Genomic DNA, 18,483 nt, shown 5'->3' with positions numbered 1-18,483 from the left:
ACTGGATATATGCTAATTGAGGTGCTCTGGGATGCAGGTAATGGGGACATGGGCTTTCCCATGTCTGCTCTGCCATCCAGGCTATGGGCTTCATGTAAGGCTGGTTCCCTTTAAGGTCACAAGATGATACATGAGATGTTTATTAATATAAGATGATATCTAGAGTGGGTTCTGGTCCCTGGTCCTGAAACAAATGTAACGGATGCAGTAACCAAACAGGAGCAGTGTGGATGGCCAGGGAAGGCGTCAGGTGCCTGGGCCAGTCAGACTCCCTCTGCAAACTTTGTGGGGGATTTCCACACTGCTGTCATTGCTGGAGACACCTAGCACATAGCTCAGGATGCAGTCAGCCTGTCCAGAGGTATATGAAAGGAAAGGTGGACAGACACCAGGTTAAGGGTATAAAATTTGAGTGCCCTGTCTATAAAGGGAAGAAAACTGAAAGGTGACTCAAAGGGAGATGCAGTTCCAGCTATACTCCCAAGCCCCCAGCCTGGCATTGGGTCCTCGGAGCACACCCGCACCCTGTGAGTCTGTGCTGGGGGTTGGAGTTAAATGGCACGATGCTAGTGGTCCCCAGTGAAGTCGTTTAATAAGGCGAGGAGAGATTTGCATTTTGAAAGCTCACCAAGCCAGCTGGCAAGTGGAATGGACTGGTGCTCCACTGGCTTACTGAACACTTTTGGTGACAGCCCACAGGCTCTAGGGGCAGCTCCTAGTTTTGGGACAACGTTGCTGAGCCAAAGTCAACCTTTCTGCATGCCTGCATTTACCACTTGTATGACCAGTAAGACTGGCCAGAACCCCTCCTCCCCTCCCCCCTAGAGAGAAGCGTGAAAGTGGGGAAGAATATAGGGGTTGTAAACTGGCTGTCAAGGGACAAATCTGGCCCACAGTTGTATTTGTTTGAGAGGTGCAGTTAATTTGAATTGCAATGCTTTAAGGTGAAACATGCTGTTTTCAGTTGCCAGCATCCCCTAATGTCTTAGGGCAGCCTGCCTCATTCACTTATGTTATTAATCTGGGTCTTGAACCCTTTCAGTTTGCAATCCCAGTAGATGAGGACCATTTAGGACTGAGGATGCCTGGAACCTTGTGGATGTCAAGGGAATCCTTGAGCTGTGTGACTGCTGGGGACAGCTACAGGCTGGTCAGGCTGGTGGGGCAGGGAGGGATTGAGTGGAACAAAAATCTGGCTGCTTCTTAGATGTCCCCCCACCCCACCTATCCCCATCAGAAGGTCTAGAGGCACTGATGAGTGGCCAAAGTCCCTTTAATATCCCTGAATTGCCTTACAAGTAATACTGCTGAAGGTGAGGAAGGGATGGGAGTCTGGGGTGGAAGATGGGGGAGGAGAAGGGAGGGAGAGCGCCAAGCGCTCATACAAAATATGGCCAAAAGGCTTAGCATGCATGGAAAATTATTGCTGTCGGAAGTTCCTATTTACAGGATCAACACCCTCCGTAGTTGCTTCTGCACCCCCTCTCCCTCCCCTCATCCCTGCCGCCTCCCTTCCCAGGTTGGCCTGGAGCTGGGAAGCCCTAGAGAAGTGCACCTGCTCCCAGTGGGGGGCCCCCTCCAGGCTCCACCCTCATTTGCGGCTTAGGGAAGAGGGGGGAGGGTCAGAGATTCTGGGACTCCTGCCCCCAGCTGGGCGCCTAGAGATGGGGCAGAGGCGTGTGCTTAAAGCAGAGGGGGCCAGGGCCCACGAGCATGGAGGTGTGTGCTTCGGTCCTCGCCCGGGCATGCAAAAGCGCGGCGGGGGAGGTAGTGGCGGCCAATGGGGGCGCTGCTGGGAGCCCCGGCCCCTCTGCCCGGGGAGTTGCATAGACGTGGCGGGAGGGAGAGCTCCTCCCGGGAGCGGAGCGGAGCGGGCCGGAAGCCCCAACGGGTCCGGGGCTCAGTCGGTCCCTGGAACTTGGGGTTCCTCAAGAAGAGGAATGAATAGGAAACATATCGGGGAGGCTCCTCTCTCGGGTCTCCCTGCAGTGGGAATAGAAGGCTCAGGAGGGCGGGGACCTGCCCCAAGACTGACCTCCTGATGTCTCCCCACCCCCCCAGTTGAGGGTCAGCAGGCTATCCCTCGCATTCTCACGCCCCCTTCCCCAGCAAGTTCAGGCTCTGATGAGGGTAGGGCTTCTCCCCACTCCCCGAAATGGGGTGTGTTGGGGTGGGGGACAGCCCTCTATGGCCTTTGCTGTCCCTCTCCTTGCCTGGCTCCCTGACCTCCCAGTCCAGCTGGGGAAGCCAGACCATTACTGGGTGAGGGCAAGAGATTAATTAGAATAATAAATAAATAAATACACAAATAAATACATTGGAGAGGCCCAGCCGGATGGGGAGAAGGGCATTTGTGAGGTGCCCCAGACCTCTCCCCAATACATAAAGAGGGTACCTGTAGTCCTGTGGGTAGGGAAAGTGCTCAGAGAATCTGCAGGAGAGGCTGGAAGCCCAAGGAGGGGCTGTCCCAGAGTGAGAGAGGGGCTACATTAGGTGGCCGAGCCCTGAACTGGCCCTTATGTCTGCCCCAGGTCAGGTGAACTCAGAGGGTTGAGAGCTGCTAAGTGGGATGAGGGGTCTGGAAAGAGTAGGGGTGGGAATGAGTGAGAAGGTCCCCCAGAGGATGAGGAAGGTGGTGTGTGAATGGCTAGACTAAGGCCAAGGTAAGGGCAGGGGGATCTGGGACAGGTTGGGGCCTCCGAGAGTGAAGATTAGATTCCTAAGGCCTGCGTCCTGGTGTGGATGGGGAATCCATGGCAGGCGTGAGAGTCAAGGGGAGGTTTAGGCCTTAAGAGTGGGGGGCTCCAGTAGAGAACCGGCCTGAAATGCAGTTGGGAAGTGAGAGGAAAGGTCTGCAAGTTAGGGAGACTGCAGGGTCTGGATGGGAGAAAATTCCGGCTAGGGGGCCCGGCAAACGTGCGGGCCTGGTGCCTGAGTTGGGAGCCTTGAGGGCGCGGACAGCGGGTCAAGGTCCGAATCTTGGTAGCCGGTAAGGACGAGGCGGGTCGGGATGTACTTGGGGAAGACAGTGGCGGAAGCGAGTTCTGGGTTTGGGGGTCGGAGAGAAAAGTTCCGGTCTGGGAGCAGGGTCCCCAGGAGGGCCGTGGGCAGGGGGACGCAGCTGGGGGACCGGGGAGCGCGGTGGGAGGCTCAGCTGGTGGGGCCGGCGGGCGGCGGCGGCGGGGGTGGCTCGGCCCCCTTGACGCAGGCGGCCTCGCAGTGCTTGTGGAGGTAGGACTTGAGCGCGAAGCTCTTGTCGCACTGGCGGCAGCGGTAGTGCTTGAAGGCCGAGTGCGTCTGCATGTGCGCGCGCAGGTTGGAGCGGTCGGCGAAGGCCTTGCCGCAGTGCGCACAGCCGAACGGCTTCTCGCCGGTGTGTGAGCGCATGTGGCCCTGCAGCAGCCAGGGCCGCGAGAAGGCCTTGCCGCACACGCCGCACTTGTGGCGCAGGTTGTGCGTGAGCACATGCATGGCCAGCGCGGGCATGGACACGTACGCCTTGCCGCACGTCGGGCACTTGCGCGCCAGCTGGCTGTCCAGGCTGCGGTGCGTCTGCTTGTGGCGGCTCAGGTTCGACGACGTGGCGTACGTCTTGCCGCACTCGGCGCACGCGTGCCGGTGCCCGCCGCCCGCCGGCGTCCCCGCGCGCCCCGCGCGCCCCCCGCCGCTCCCGGCGTCCCCCGCGCCGCCCGCGTCCCCGCCGCGCCGCCGCCGCGAGCGCCCGTCCGAGATGAAGAAGGCGTCCATGGAATAGCTGTCGGTCACGGCCGCCTCCCCGCGGAAGTAGCGCGCCGACAGGCTGGACTGAGGGCTCTCGGGGTCGCTGTACTCTTCCGGGGCCGCCGGCGGGTACGCGGGCTCGGCCGGCGCCAGCTCCAAGCCTGGCTTCTGGTCCGCATCGTAGCTGCTGGGGGGCAGGCAGTGCGGAGCGTAACCTGGAGGGGATGAGACAAGGGCAGGGAAGGTGAGGCGCCCAGGAGGCGTCCCCGTGGCCTCTCTTTGGGAACTGAAGTCTGCTTGTATAGCAGCAGCCCCTGTCCTGCTTCTGTGCTTCTGGGGTCAGGATGCCCAGGTTCAAATCCTAACTACGTGGGCCGCAATAAAAACCACCCAACTCCATCCTTGTGGAGCACGGTGAGGTCAAATTCTACTGATCTGGTGTTGACTATCTTCTTAAGTGCTCAAGGCCACGCAGGGAAGGTACTGTTGTAGGATCTGTACAGAGAGAGAAACTGAGGTATATAGTCCAAGCCCACAAGTATTTGGTGGAGCCAGGATCCAAACCTTGGCAGCCTGATGCCAAAACCCAGACTTTCTTTCTTCCAGCAGCATTCTGCCATTCCAGTCCTTTGACTCATCTGAGTCTCAGCTTCCTCATTTGCAAAATGGAACTTATGATCCTTCCCAGGGTCTTTGGAAGGACTAAGTGATGAAAAGAGCCATGCATTAATTGTTCCTGTGCACCAAGCTCCGCCTCCATGCTTTACTCTTGTTAACTCATTTAGTCATCACTGACCCTATGAAGTAGATCCTGTTTTAATTCTCATTTTACATATAAGGAAGTAAAGAAAGAGCACACAGCAATTGCTATATAAATGTTAGCTGTTACAATTATGCTTTTTACTTGCTTGAAAAAGCGACTTCGCTGAAGATTATTCAATTGTCTGCCCCCGCCCCCCCACCAGACTGTGAGCGTCTCAGGGTGACATCTGTGTGCCCAGCACGTGCCTGGTTCAAAGGAGGTGTACAAAGAATAGACATTGCATGAACGAATCACAGTCCTGTTAAATCCACCTCCCAGGGTTGCTGGGGGATTTAAAAGAGGTCAAGTATGTAGCATGTAATAAATGCTCTAAGAAGGGCATGTCCTTGTAACTTGCTCCCAAGCCTGTTTTGCTCCCTGCTCCACTGGAGGTCTTCTGGAGTCCCCTTGTGAGATTCATCCCCCCTCTGAGCCCCTCCTTCCTCTCTAGATTTGGACCAGAAGTCCTGTCCATTTTGGGATCTAATGACTGTTGGGTGGGTGGGCTGGCACCCTCCCAGGACATTCTACAGGGGCTTTCCAAGGGCAGGCACCACCCTGATTTGACTCTGCCTCCCTGGGCCTTGCCTGGTCCCAGCACCTTCCCTGAGGGCCCTGGGGCCTGGGCTCCCAGGAGGGTTTCTGGCAGATATTACACAAACTTAGCAACCTGGCACTGAGATACCAAGTATTTCCCTTGTCCTTTGATTGCAAAAAACAATGGGGGTTAGACTTCTTTACCCAGAGTGGCAAAGCGGGAAATATGACCCTCCACCACCCCCAGCATCCTTGATTCAAATGAGCAGGTGGAGGAGGGCTTTGTAAGCAGGGAGCTGGATTCAGAGCTTTCATCCCCTGAAACAACCTGCCTGATTCAGCCTTTGTGCTTTTGCCTCTCATCTGGCCTTTCGGATGGTCACAGGGTGAAGTCTGTGCAGAAGGCACCCAGGCCCAGAAGGTGTACCTTTATTTTTTAACCCTGTCCCTTCAGCTGCCAACAGGGACCTCTACACACAATGACTGGGGGTTGTGGAGGTGGAAGACTCAGTAGGGAGGGCACTGGTCAGATGCAGAGAGGGCAGTGGTGGTGGCAGTTTTATAATGGGGCCGGTGTACAGCCTCTCAGCACCCCATTCTCCCCTCCTGTCTGCCTTTGGTCTGGAGGTTCCCCTTCCTCCCACTCCAGGAATCAGGCCTGGTACTAAAGCCCCCAAAACTTTCAAGGAGTGTTGTTTCAGACTGAGTCAAATACCTGTTAGGTATGCCTAGACTCCCTCTTTCTTCTGTGTTTCTTCCTATTGTGATTATTGATGATAATGATAATACTAGCTGATATTTAATGAGCACTTACTAAGTACCAAGCCCTGTGCTAAGTGCTTCACTCCCATCACCTTGCTGAATCACCACAAAAATAACCTGTGTTACAGATAAGGAAACTGATGCAGAGTGGTGGTGGTACTTGCTCAAGGGTGGGACAAGAGTTGGAACCCACTGCACTGCTCCTCTTCCACACGCTGGGAGGAAGGGGCATGGCTGGGTTGTTCATCTACTGGCAGAGCCCCAGCTAGTGAGCACTTGATAAGTATTTGTGAAATGGGTGGTGAATGGGTGATAAAGATTTGCTAGGCCAGCCTCAATCCCTAGTGCAGCAGGGTCTGCCAGGACCATGCTGTCTACCAGATCTTGGGACAATTTGATTTCCTGACACTGATTCTAGCTGGGTGACCTAGAGCAAGTTGTACGTCTTCCTGCATCTCTGCTCTGTTCTCTGGGTATGGGGATAGTATAGCATCCATTTGGAGGGTCTCACTGATCATGTGACCTTGGATGTGCTATTATTAAGGATGGCATATTGGTTAAGAGCACAATTTTGATACCAAACTACCAGGATTGAGTTCCAGCTTTACTATTCCTGGCTGTGTGATCTTAGACAAAGTGTTTGACCTCTCTATGCCTCTGTTTCCCCAGCTGTGAAATAGGGGACAATAAAAGCACCCAACTCACACAGTTTATAGTACAGAGTCCATGAATAAACAAGCAAATAAGTGAGAAGTGAACAAATAATAACCAACATTGCCAGAGCACTTTTGTGTCTGATACAATTTAAAGGTTTTACACACGAATGCATCCCACCCTCATGGCTCTGAGGTTGGTACCATCTTACAGATGAGGAAACTGAGGCATAAAGTAGTTGTTAAGCAACATGCCCAGGGTTGTGCAGCTAGTAACTTAGAGCCAGAATTCCAACCCAGTGCCTGGCATGGTACATGTTGGCTGTTACTCTGAACAATAACAATCTCCCCAGGTGGGTTTCTGTGCTGGAAACCCACAGTGTTCTTGGCATCCGCACAGACACATCTTGCACCTCCAACCTGGGCCACTGTTTCCTCACCCAAGATGTGTAGGTTCTGGCTCACGCTCTGATGAGAAAGCTGGTGATCCAGAGAATTGGTAGCCCCTCAATGGTCTGGGCAGTCCTCGCCCTAGCGGGACTCTCCTTCTGTTGTGCTCTCTGGTGGTGACTTGCAGTACTGCAGCACTCCGGTTGCTGGGGGTCTCTATGTAAATACTGGCACCTCAAAGGCTGAGCCTCTGCTTAGGGACAGAGGCGGAATTGCCTTCCGGTCAGGAATTGTGGGGCCAGACATTGTGGTCAGCAGCTGCGGAGTTTGGCATGAGTTGTGGGGTGGGGGTGGAGGGTTGTATGAGAGTTTATGTGGTTGTCTTGGTGGAGGTGGTTCTAACTTGCTTTGTGATTGTGATCAGGTTGCCTGACCTCTCTGGACTCTGTCTCTACCTGTAGAAGGTTGACTGAGATGCTAGAAAGACCCTTGTTGCATCGTGGCTGAACCGACTCCTCAATGATGCCCATTGTCTTGTCCCCTACCCCCCAATCCCTATCAGCTCCATCTCATTCTCGTCAGACTCACAGACCTCTCCCTAGCTATGTGACTTTGAAAGTGAAAGCTGCTCAGTCATGTCCGACTCTTTGTGACCCCATGGACTATAGAGTCCATGGAATTCTCCAGGCCAGAATACTGGAGTGGGTAGCTGTTCCCTTCTCCAGGGGATCTTCCCAACCCAGGGATCAAACCCAGGTCTCCCGCATTGCAGGCGGATTCTTTACCAGCTGAGCCACCAGGGAAGCCCATCTGACCTTGGGCAAGTTATTAAACCTTTTTGTGCTGCATCTGGATAAAGGCACTTATAAAAGGACTGACTGAATTAATGGTGTATAATGCTTAGTAATGCCTGGCACACAGTAGCCTCTCAAGCTGTTATTTAATTGTCATTATTATTGTTCCTACATTTTCTAGTGATACCCCCTAATCTGCTGAAGAGTGAAGGGGACACACGTGGGTCATCTCAGGCTGCTGCGTTACCTTGGGCAAACCGCCTCACTTCTCTGGACCTCAACCCTGGAGAATCCTGTAGGACACTATAGGCAGCGCTTTTCTGACTCTGTGCGTGGAACTCACACAGGTTTTAGATGCCTCCCTCTGTCCTACAGGTGACTATAGAAGGATGAGTTACCTGTCTCCCTGCTGACAGGGTGAGATAGGCCTCTCTCGTTTGGAAACAGATAGAGGCAGGGAGGGCCAGGGACCCAGGGAGAAAAGACTGACTCTTTTACTCATATTCCAGCTGTGTGACCATGGGTAAGTCACAAAGCCTCTCTGGGCTCCAGTGCCCCATTTGAGGGATAGAACAGAGCCCTTCCAGTCGCATGGGGCTATAAGGAAGGCTCAGAAACACTTAGGAGAAGTGGAGATGTCATGTACATCACCCGAGAATGACTTTGGATTTTCCCTGCTCAAGAGTTTTGATATTTTAGACTGAAGGTCCAGAATACATTAAAAAATTTTTTTGCAAGGGAATTTTATGAGAAATCAGGTGCTGGGCATTTCACAAACATTGTCTCTTCCAATTGTCTGACCCCCTGGGATAAGGGTGGGGGATTCTCTGAGAAGCACTGCTGCTTCCAGCTACCATTGTGCCCACCCCCTGTGCCAGGCACTGCACTAAGCCCAGAGGCCTGGAGAGGGCAGAGGACTTGCTCAAGGTCACTGGAGGAGGAGTAAGGCTTGAAATCCTCCAGAATCTGTGTTTTTTTTCCCCAAACCCCTGAGCAGGCATGGAGACCTGTTGAGGGAAGGAAGATTTTCAACTGGTGGGAGGCAGGGGCAATGAGTTTCTTCAAATATCACCACCTAGTTGGCCTGTGTCTGATGTAATGATGGGGTATTGGGGGTGGGGAGAAGCTATTCTTCTAGAAAATGCACCAGCCCTTTGTAAACCTTTGTGAATAATTAATAAAAGTAATGACTAACCCCGCTTGAGCACTTACTGTGTACAAGGCACCCTGCTCGGTATTTGATGTCTGTTAGCTTGTGTCTAAGGGAACGTAGTGGTCACTTGCTCCAGTGCCCTACTTCCGAGGAAGCTGAAGCCCAGAGAGGGGCCTTTACCAGGTCACAAAGCAAGTTCCCACCAGAGCTAGGCTGGCCCTCTGCTTCCCAGGCCAGTGCTCTTTTTCCCAGTCTCCCTCAGGTTCTCAGTGTCCCAGACTTCCTCCAGGGAATCTCCAGTCCAAATCCCACTTCCCTGTCTCTAGTTGGGTAGAAGAGAGGGGCCTAGTGATGGGCCAGTTTCCCAGGTAGCCCACTTTTCCGAGGAGGGCTGGGCCCTGCTAGGTGGGGGGCTGGAGGGGCTGCTGCATGAATATATTTAGAGCTGCGTCTTGCTGTGCCAGGGCCTCGGGCCTTGAGAATCAGCTCCAGCCAGCTGAGCAGAAAGCCAGGTCTGTCAGCAGCAAAGCGGGATAAAAATAGTTTCTCCTGTCTGCTCACAGAGCTGGGCAAAGGGGCTGGTGCCTCCCCCTCCCCTTATTATAGCATCTTTGTTCGCAGTTCCCTGGGCACTGGACCAGAAATGACACCCAGCTCCTCCAAGGGCCTGGCAGCTGGTACACCTGCCCACTGGGGAGGGGGCCCCTGAGTCCAGATGAGGGGGGACAGAGTGGGGTCTGACCCAACATGATCAGGGCTGTAGGGTGTGGGGCTCGTGCCCACTGACTCAAACCAAGGGAATATTGAGAGCACTCCAGAGCCTCTCCCCACTGTCCCCGCCTCCTGAAATCCCCCATATTCTGGTTTCTCCTGACTGTGACCCAATTCCTGTGGCCCACAGGGAGGTCCACAGCTCTGCAGGAATCAATAGGAAAGATTTTTCAAGGGGTTGTGGAAATAGGCCTGGTGGCTGAGGGTCTGGAGTTTCTTAGCACTGGTCGGTGGACCAGCCTCCTGTTCCCTCCCAGGCACCTCTGGGGCCCTTTCTGGGCCTCCTTCTGGAGACCTGGTGTCTCGTATAATGTACGTTGTCTCTCTGGGCTCCCTGTTTCCTGCCCTACCCTCTCTGTGCCCCAGAAGAGGCAGAGGGCCCATTCCAACCTCCCTTCTTAGCCAAAGGCTGGCGGCGGCTACTCCATCTCAGGGGAGACCACAGCTGGAAGGAAGCCAAGAGTTCTGGGGCCTCATCTCTCCCAGCAGCATCTCACAGGCCCCCCCACCCCACCCCGAGAGCGCCTCTAGGCTGAGGGGGTCCCGGGGACGTGTATGAAGCACCCACCTGGGAGGGGTGGTGCAGTGCACCACTTACGCCCTTGTCATCGCAGGCAAGTCACCTCTCCAATCTCAGCTTTGCCTCTGGAGGTTGAAGCTAACCTTCGCCTGCACTCTGAGCTTGCTGCCCTGTGCCCACTCTGTGTGTGTATGCGTGTGTGTTTGGGATGTATAAATTGCTATGCTGCCGTAGGGACTTGATATACTCTCCTGACCTCTATCAGGCACCAAAAACTGAGACTGTCTGAAGAGTGGACATTCAGCCTGGTTCCTTCATGTCCCCCTTGTGACCCCAGGCTTAACGGGGGGCATGGACCCTAGATTCAGTATCCCATCCCTTTTATTGCACATTCCCGCTGACGGATTTTTAAGAAAATTGAGTTTTGGGTCCCTGAAAGGCCAGAGCTGAAAGAGATCAAGTTTGACTGCTTATTTTTGTAAGAGGGAAACTGAGGTTCGGGCAAGGGAAGATTAGTTCAGAGCTTCAGAGGAAGCTGGCTCTAAGTCTTGAACTGGCTAGCTTTGAGAATGGACCTGGACATGACCTTGGACTAGAAATTGGATCTGGATCCAGATGCAGATCCTGGAGCATGAATGTTGACTTGGACATAGATTGAAACTTGAACATGGATTTGTTCTGAATTTTGAAGTGAGCCTGTAACCTGGGACACTGACCTTGGAACTAGACTTCAGACCTTGTCCTAGAATGAAGGTTGGACATGGACTTTGAACCTGAACCTCTGCCATGTCTCTAATCTCGACCTTGGACCTGGACCGAGACCAAGATGCCAGGGGCAGAGGTGGTTAAAGACACTCAGGCGGGCCTGCTCTGTGTCCTTTGACCCCTCTACAGCCCTCTCTGAGCTCCCTCTGCCAAGGGACCGGGGCTACCCTTTTGCATCCCTGCACCCCAAATAGGCTTTCTAAAGTGTAGGGTAGACATGTGGCAATTGGGGACTTTGAGCAGATTCCCAGGCCTGGCCTGGGGCGACTCCTCGGCGCCATCAGAGGGAGTGAGCGGAAGCGGGTGTTGGTATAATGTGGTCAACTAGAGAAGCCCATGGGCAGAAGTAGGAGCGCTTCCTCAGCTGCTGGAGAGGCTTAATGTAGCTGTGGAGGGCAGACAACTGCGTTATCGGATTGGCATTGATCCCTCATCTGCCTGGGTCGGATGCACTCTGAAGGAGTATGAGGGCAGGACGTGGTGGGGGTTAAGAGGATGGAGGACCTGGCATCCAGCTGGAGTTCAGAGTTAGGTTGTGTGGAGAGGTCGATACTCCGGGGCCAGTGAAGATGTCCACAGATCCTTGGAGACCACTGGTGTGCAGCTGGGTGGGCACCTTCCTTCTCTGAGATGAATGAGTCCCTAGCATTCCCCAGGATGGGGCCCAGGCCTGGGAAGGGGGAAGTTTGATGGAGTTGGAGGATGAGGTTCTGAGAGGGTTGGGAGGATGCGAATTACCACCTCACTGGGGGACTGAATCTGTGCTCAGAATCAACCAGGGGAAAGGAGGGGAAGGGAGGGCGCCACAGAGGTAGAAAGCAGTGGAGAAGCAAGAGGGGGAGAAAAGAGGCATTAGGATGGAGAGGATGGTGAAATTAGATCTGCTGTCCCTTCTTTGGGGAGCGCTGCAGAGAAACCTGGAACTTGCCCCGTTGTGGGGCTTCTTCCCTATTTAGGTGCATTCAGGGGGAGCCTGGAGCCCAGATGTACCTGCCACACCCTCTGCGGGGCCCACGGAGGCTGCTGTTGTGTGTGTGTGTGTGTGTGGAGGAGGAGGAGTCCTCCAGGAATTCTCCGGCACTCCCAAGCTCTCCCTGGGCTGGGGGTACTCTTTAATTTGGGGTCTTGCATCTTCATCAGTCAGGGGCCTGTGGTTCCCCTGACCTCCGCATTCACAGGCTCCCTTCCTGCCCCCACCGCCACCCCAGATTCCCCTCCTGTTGGTCTCACCCTGACCCTGCAGCCGTTGTTGCTGCTGGAATGGCTTGTAAGAGGATCTTTCTAATAACTGGAACTATCTCCAGCCCCAGGCTCTCCCCCTTTCCCTCCCTCCTTTCTCCTCCCCCCTCCTCCTCTCCCTCACTCTCCTCACCTCCCCCCCTCCTCTCTTTCTCCTTGTTTACCCAGCACACTTACACACGCTGGGAGAGAAAAACGTCGGCTCAGCAATTTTTCACACTTCCCTCAAATGCTCAGCAAGGTTATTTCCGGCAGAGCGGAGACAACGGACCACTAGATGCCGGCAGGCTCTCCGAGGACCCCCAGCACCCCTACCCACCCGTGGGATGAGGGAGCCTTCATTTCCCGGTCTGGCCACACCCCAGGGATGGAAAAGCACCCCCCCACCCCGCCCCATAACAGAATAAGGCAGACTCTGTGTTTCCCAGGCGTACTCAGGCTTGAAGGGTCACCCCTTGGTCTCTGGCACTAACCATTTACTGCAGACACTGCCAAAGCAGCCAGGGCAGAGTACCTGTCCTCGTCCAGGGGCTGCCTGCAGAGACTGAAACCAAGAAAAGTGCTTGGCCTCAGAAACTCTGCCATCCTCAGCCAGATGTCGAATGGTGAACGGAGCCCTACAGAAACCCTGACAATGGCCCCCTGCATTCTGTTAGACCCTCATCCAGTCATCTCCAATGCCTCCCACCCCACACTTGACCTTCACAGAAACTGAGCTTGTCAAAGTTGGAAGGATGCTTAGATCATGCCATCCAAATTCTTTCACTGTTGAGGAGATGGAGGATCAGAGAAGGAAAGGCACTTGCCCAAGGTCACATAGCAAGTCAGAGACCTAGAGCCCAGGCCTAGGATATCTTCCACGCCAGATATCAAACTGTTCGGACAGCCTCATGATTCCCCAGAAGGAGCTGGTCTGGAGCCCTTTAGGGAAGGGGCCAAGGACAGGGTGGTTCTAGGGGGTTAAAGCTGGTAGAACATCCCTGCTGATGGCTTGGCCCTTACCTTGCTTCCCACTATTTGCTCAGAGGCTCCTTTCAAAGCTTTTTTGGACTGAATTCAAGGCAAGGCATTCCTGCTTCCCTCCCGAGGAACAGTCTGCAGTTTTGGCTGTGCAAGAGAAATTCTCTGGGCTTCTCTGGGTTTCCTCAGCTGGCCTGGGACAGGACCAAGGGGCCCTCAGTGGGCAGGAACCCAGGGCTTTGTGTCCATCCTCTGAGGGATCCACATTTCAGGCTTGCAGGCATTTCCATTTCTACCGAGGTCCCCAGCCCTGGCATGGACCCAGGTCCACCCTCTGTCCTGCCAGCATTCAGATAAGCCCAGCCATATCCCTGGGATTCAGTCCTCAACCCCAAGAGGCCCTGGGGTCAAGAAAGAGGACAGTAGAATAAGAAACACGTGGGGCAAAGAAAAGGGAGTTGGTTCTCTTGGAGATCTGGGGGAGGTCAGGGGGTGAGGGGCTGGAGCTGTATCCCTGTTAGCTCCTTAATTTCTTTGACCTTGATGAGGTCACAGAGCATTTTACCCAGCACCCTCTTGCTACCTGGCTTGGCGGAGTGATGGAATGTGGGTGAAGTGCTTGGAAATCCCTAAGGCAGAAGCTCCCACCCTCCTGCCTTTGCCATCTCAGCTACCCCCTCATCTTCAATCCTTTCTTTTCTCCTTTTTCTCTCCTCTCCTCTTTCCTTCCCACTTACACACACACACACACACACACACAACACACACACACGCACACCCCAAAGGTGATGCCACATGTGATGTCAGATTTCTTCTGCCAAAGGGATGCCTCCTCTTCAGACACTTGTCCTGGGGGGGACCATCAGAGGAGAACCCTTTTATGATCTCCTTGATGGGGGATGGGGTCCACAGAACCAGTCTCTAATTTTCCCCCACAACCTCCAGAGATCACCCCTTTTTGGGCCTGAATGACCTCTCTTGTCCCCCAAACCCTTGTCACTATAGGAACTTGCTCTGAAAAGAAATAGAGTGTGTTGGGGGTGGGGGACTGACAAGAAACAGCAGGGCTGGCTCTAGAGGGGAGTGAGAAGCCGGAGTGGGGAAGAGGGTGCGACCTAGGAGACCAAGAGCCACTTTGGGGGAACCCCTCCTAGAAATTCCCTCTTCCTCTCAGTCCCCAGGACAGGCCCAGCCTTTGGCAGGCATGTGGCTGAGGGTAACAAAAGAGTTGCTGAGAGAGGGGGCTGAGAAGACTTGTCTGGCATCACCAGGGGGAGCAGACTTGAAGGGAAAGAGGGTGCCCCCAGCTACCCCTAGGGAGCCAACCCTCTCTCCCCAGGGATTGGTGGTCCAGGCCAGTTTACCTTCACCATCAAGGGAGCACTCTCGGACAACCAGCCTCCTTCCCTCAACCAGGAAGAGGGGACCCTTAGAACGCCTTGTGCATTAGCCCCCCCAGCACTAACCCTTAATGGACACCACTCTCTGTCTCTCCATTCTCTCACCATCCTTCACTCCAGTTCCAATCTAGGGCCACAACTTTCAAAGTCCAGGCTGACGCTCGCTCGGCGGCGGGATGGGCCGACCCTGCGACTTTCCCTTTGTACGGACCTGGCCCTCGCCCCGCCTGCCTGGCCCTCGGGAAGCCCGGGAGGCGCACACAGCCAAGGAAATCTCCTCCCGGGGTTCCCTGCCGCGCGCACCCCTTCTCGTGGCCCGAGTTGGGGAGGGCCCGAACTCCCCTCCCCTCTTCTTCCCCCCCGCCGGGTCCCACTCACCGTTGTCCCCGGAAGGCCCCCGGGCTCCAGGCAGCACGTAGGCGGTCTCCAAGGGGTGATAGGTGGGGGCCGGCACCCCGCTGCACTGGAAGCCGTCGCCTTTGATCTTCTTTACCAGGAAGGAGCGGGGCATGGTGCGACTGGCGTGGGACTCGGCGGGGGCACTTGCGAGGGGCCCTGGTCGGGGGGAGGAGGCCAGCCGGGCGCGATTGGCTGTCTGCGCGGGGTTTCAGCACTGGACAGCTCCCAGCGGGCGGCGGGCGGGCGGCAGCGCGGAGCCGGCACCGGTGGCGGCGGCCCCGGCTGTAGCTCTGGCTCCCGCTCGGGCTTGGCGGCGGCGGCTCTCAGACAGGCGATCGCTGGAGCTGTGCTCAGCACTCCGGCTGCCGGCTTTATATGGGACGCAGGCTGGAGGAGATCAGGTGGTCCCCTAGCAATGGAACTGTTCAGCGCTCTAATCCATCAAATGTCCCCCAGGACAATCGCTCCGCACACGTTCCCCTGAACCGGCGGCGGTGGGGGCAGACCAGGCGCAGGGAGCAGCGGGCAGGCAGGAGGGGAGAAAGTGAGGGCGAGAAAAGCAGAGATATAGAGAGACGGAGAAAGGTGGGGGCGCCGGGGGGTGGAACAAGGGGGAGAAAGAGAGAGCGGAGATGAGATACACAGAGAAAGACAGAGACATACAGAAAAAGAGAGACACATACACAGTGAAAGAGATAGAAATAGGAGCAGAAACCAAGATAAGGACAAAAAGACACGAGAGAGAGAGAGAGAGAGAGAGAGAGAGAAAAGAAAGGCAGAGACGGAGAGAAGTAATAACACACACCCACGGGAGAAAAAGAGACCTCCAGACACACAAAAAGAAAGCACCCCAGGGATGCAAAGAAAGGGGAAGAGAAGTGCAAGACAGGAGAGAGGACAGGAGGTAGACCGGTCTGAGCAGGCGGGGTTCAGGCACATGGGGACACAAGGAAGGGAATGCAGAGAGGACTGTGAGCTCGCCAGCGGCGGACCCCCCTGCCTCCAGCCCCCTCCCTGTCCCCTAGTTCTGAAGGGGTCAGTTTGGACACTCAGCTTTAACTAGGGGAAGTCATCCCCCCTCCCCAGCTTGTCCTCCCACTGAAGCTCCCTGTTGGGTTTGGGGTTCAACTTTCTTCTTCCAGAACTGATGAGGGGAGCAAGTCCCCCATGCTGATGCCCAGCCTAGCTCAGCCAGTCCTGTTCCGGTGCCTAGCTCAGGCGGGCGCTGCAAGAGGAAGTGAAAATCGTCCAGTAATTAATTTCCCTGCTGCCGGGGGGTGGTGGTTTTGACACATCCGAGGCTGTGTCTTTCCCTGAAGCGGGGAGCAGACAATAGAGACACGTGGACTGGGAAGGGAGAGGGGGGGAAGGGAGGGGGAGCGGGGCTCCCGCTGGAACTCTTTGCAGGTCAGCTCCTTTGTCTCCAGGAGGATCTCAGCAGAAACCCCCTCTCCAATCCAGCCAAAACCTAGGGGAGCTTCCATATCTGGGTAGGACCAAGGAGCAGGAGAATGCAACCCCCTGCCCAGAGAGGCTGCTTGGCAAAGTGCCATGGTGGTGGGCTGGCCTTAGCAAGTATGTGATGTCCAGAGCACAAGAGTCCCGGAATCAGACTCTAGGAATGTCAAGATCTCATTGGTTAACAGCATTCTGTTTATGGTATGCTAGACTGATGGAGTGGGGTTGTGCTTTTGGGACTGGGTCATTTAATACCACTTGGGAGACTAAGACCCTTGAAGACTAAGAGAGGCCGCAGAGGTGCCCAGGGTCCCACAGGGAGTCAACAGAAATTTCCAGAGACTCCTGTGGTCCTTTGGGACCTCACGCAAATTCTGAGGTGTTGCTTAGAAATCTTAGAATAAAATTTGGACCCTTGATCTTGCCAAGGTCCTGAATGATATGGAGGGTCCTGCCCATCTTCTCAGAGATATTGTCCCACATTTTGCCCTCTGGGACTTTTTTTAACCTCAGTCACAGAGGGTTGAGGTGACCACACCCCTGGACTCATGATGTGCTCAGTATTCCCTGCTTTAGCCACACAAGCCGACTTCTCGTCTTGCAGACTTATTACTCTCTCCTTGGCCTCTGCTCTGGTTCTTCTGTTCAGAGGAACCCTGCATTGGCATAGCTGAGGCCTCACTTCTTCTGGGAAGTGTCCCTGACTTCCTACATGGTAGACTGGGCCAGCTTGCCCATTGGCCCCTGAGCTGTGTGACTCTGTCCTGTGTTTGGCTCAGCATACTCTTGCAACATGCAGTAGGATCTCCCAGCTCCTCTACTTACTAGTCATGAGATCTTAAGCAAGTTATTCAACTTCTCTGTGCCTCAGTTTCCCATCTTATAAAATGGGCTTGCATATAGTAGGTATGTAAGCCTGCTGATGAGCACTTACCTATAGGAGGTGCTCATTCTGTGTGTGTTCTGTAAGGACAGTTGCGCCGGGAGCACTCAGGATTCATCTAACACATGTTTGTGGGGTTCTACATAATAGGTGGTAACCTCAACAGTCCCTGGTCTCCTTGGAGGTGACATTCAAGGGACATAAAATTGGGTGAGCAATGGAGGGTGCTGGTTCCTAGACAGGGTGGCCAGCAAGGGTCTCCTGGAAAAGGTGACATCTAAGCAGAGACTTGAGTGATGAGATGGAGCCAGCCATGGAAGGAGCCAGAGAAAGAGAGCTCCGGGCAAAGGCTTCACAAGTTCAAAGACTCTGAGGCAAAAATTAGCTTGGGCCAGTTCAGGAACAGTAAGGAGTGGGAGGATATGAGGTCAGGAAGTTGGCAGGGCCAGAACCCAGAAGGTGTTCAATAAATCATGAGTGAATGACTATGGGGTGAGTTGTTGCTCAGTTGCTAAGTCATATCTGACTCTTTTTGACCCCATGGACTGCAGCATGCTAGGCTCCCCTATCCTTCACTATCTCCCAGAATTTGCTCAAAGTCATGTCCATTGGTCGATGATGCTATGCAACCATCTCATCCTCTGTCGCCCTCCTATCCTTTTGCCCTCAATCTTTCCCAGCATCAGGGTCTTTTCCAATGAGTCTGCTCTTTGCATCAGATGGCCAAAACATTGGAGCTTCAGCTTTAGCATCAGTCCTTCCAATGAATATTCAGGGTTGATTTCCTTTAAGATTGACTGGTTTGATCTCTTTGGAATCCAAGGGACTTTCAAGAGTCTTCTCCAGCACCACAATTCAAAAACAGCAGTTCTTTGGCACTCAGCCTTATTTATGGTCCAACTCTCACATCCATACATGACTACTGGAAAAAACCATAGCATTGACTATACGGACCTTTGTTGGCAAAGTGATGTCTCTGCTTTTTAATATGCTGTTTAGGTTTGTCATAGTTTCCCTTTCAAGGAGCAAGTGTCTTTAATTTCATGGCTGCAGTCACCATCAGCAGTGATTTTGGAACCCAAAAAAATAAAGGCAGTCACTGTTTCTACTTTTTCCCCTTCTATTTGTCATGAAGTGATGGGACCAGATGCCATGATCTTAGTTTTTTGAATGTTGAGTTTTAAGTCAGTGTTTTCACTCTCCTCTTTCACCCTCATCAAGAGTCTCTTTAGTTCCTCTTCACTCTCTTGTCATTAGAGTGGTATCATTTGCACATC

General features: G+C 54.1%; 1 protein-coding gene across 1 annotated transcript; it reads right to left on the bottom strand.

The window, feature by feature from the left end:
- Nucleotides 1-1,255: 1,255 nt before the first annotated feature.
- On the bottom strand, nt 1,256-15,456 carry SCRT2 (scratch family transcriptional repressor 2). The gene is made up of 2 exons (XM_025001179.2): nt 14,845-15,456; nt 1,256-3,935 (listed from the first exon to the last, which is right to left on the bottom strand). Exons 1-2 carry the CDS (start codon nt 14,975-14,977, stop codon nt 3,151-3,153), a joined length of 918 nt encoding a protein of 305 aa, XP_024856947.1. The 5' UTR covers nt 14,978-15,456; the 3' UTR covers nt 1,256-3,150.
- Nucleotides 15,457-18,483: the final 3,027 nt, after the last annotated feature.

This window comes from Bos taurus, chromosome 13 (assembly GCF_002263795.3).
Source record: "Bos taurus isolate L1 Dominette 01449 registration number 42190680 breed Hereford chromosome 13, ARS-UCD2.0, whole genome shotgun sequence".
NCBI lineage: Eukaryota > Metazoa > Chordata > Mammalia > Artiodactyla > Bovidae > Bos > Bos taurus.
This window is presented reverse-complemented; position numbering and strand designations above follow the sequence as displayed.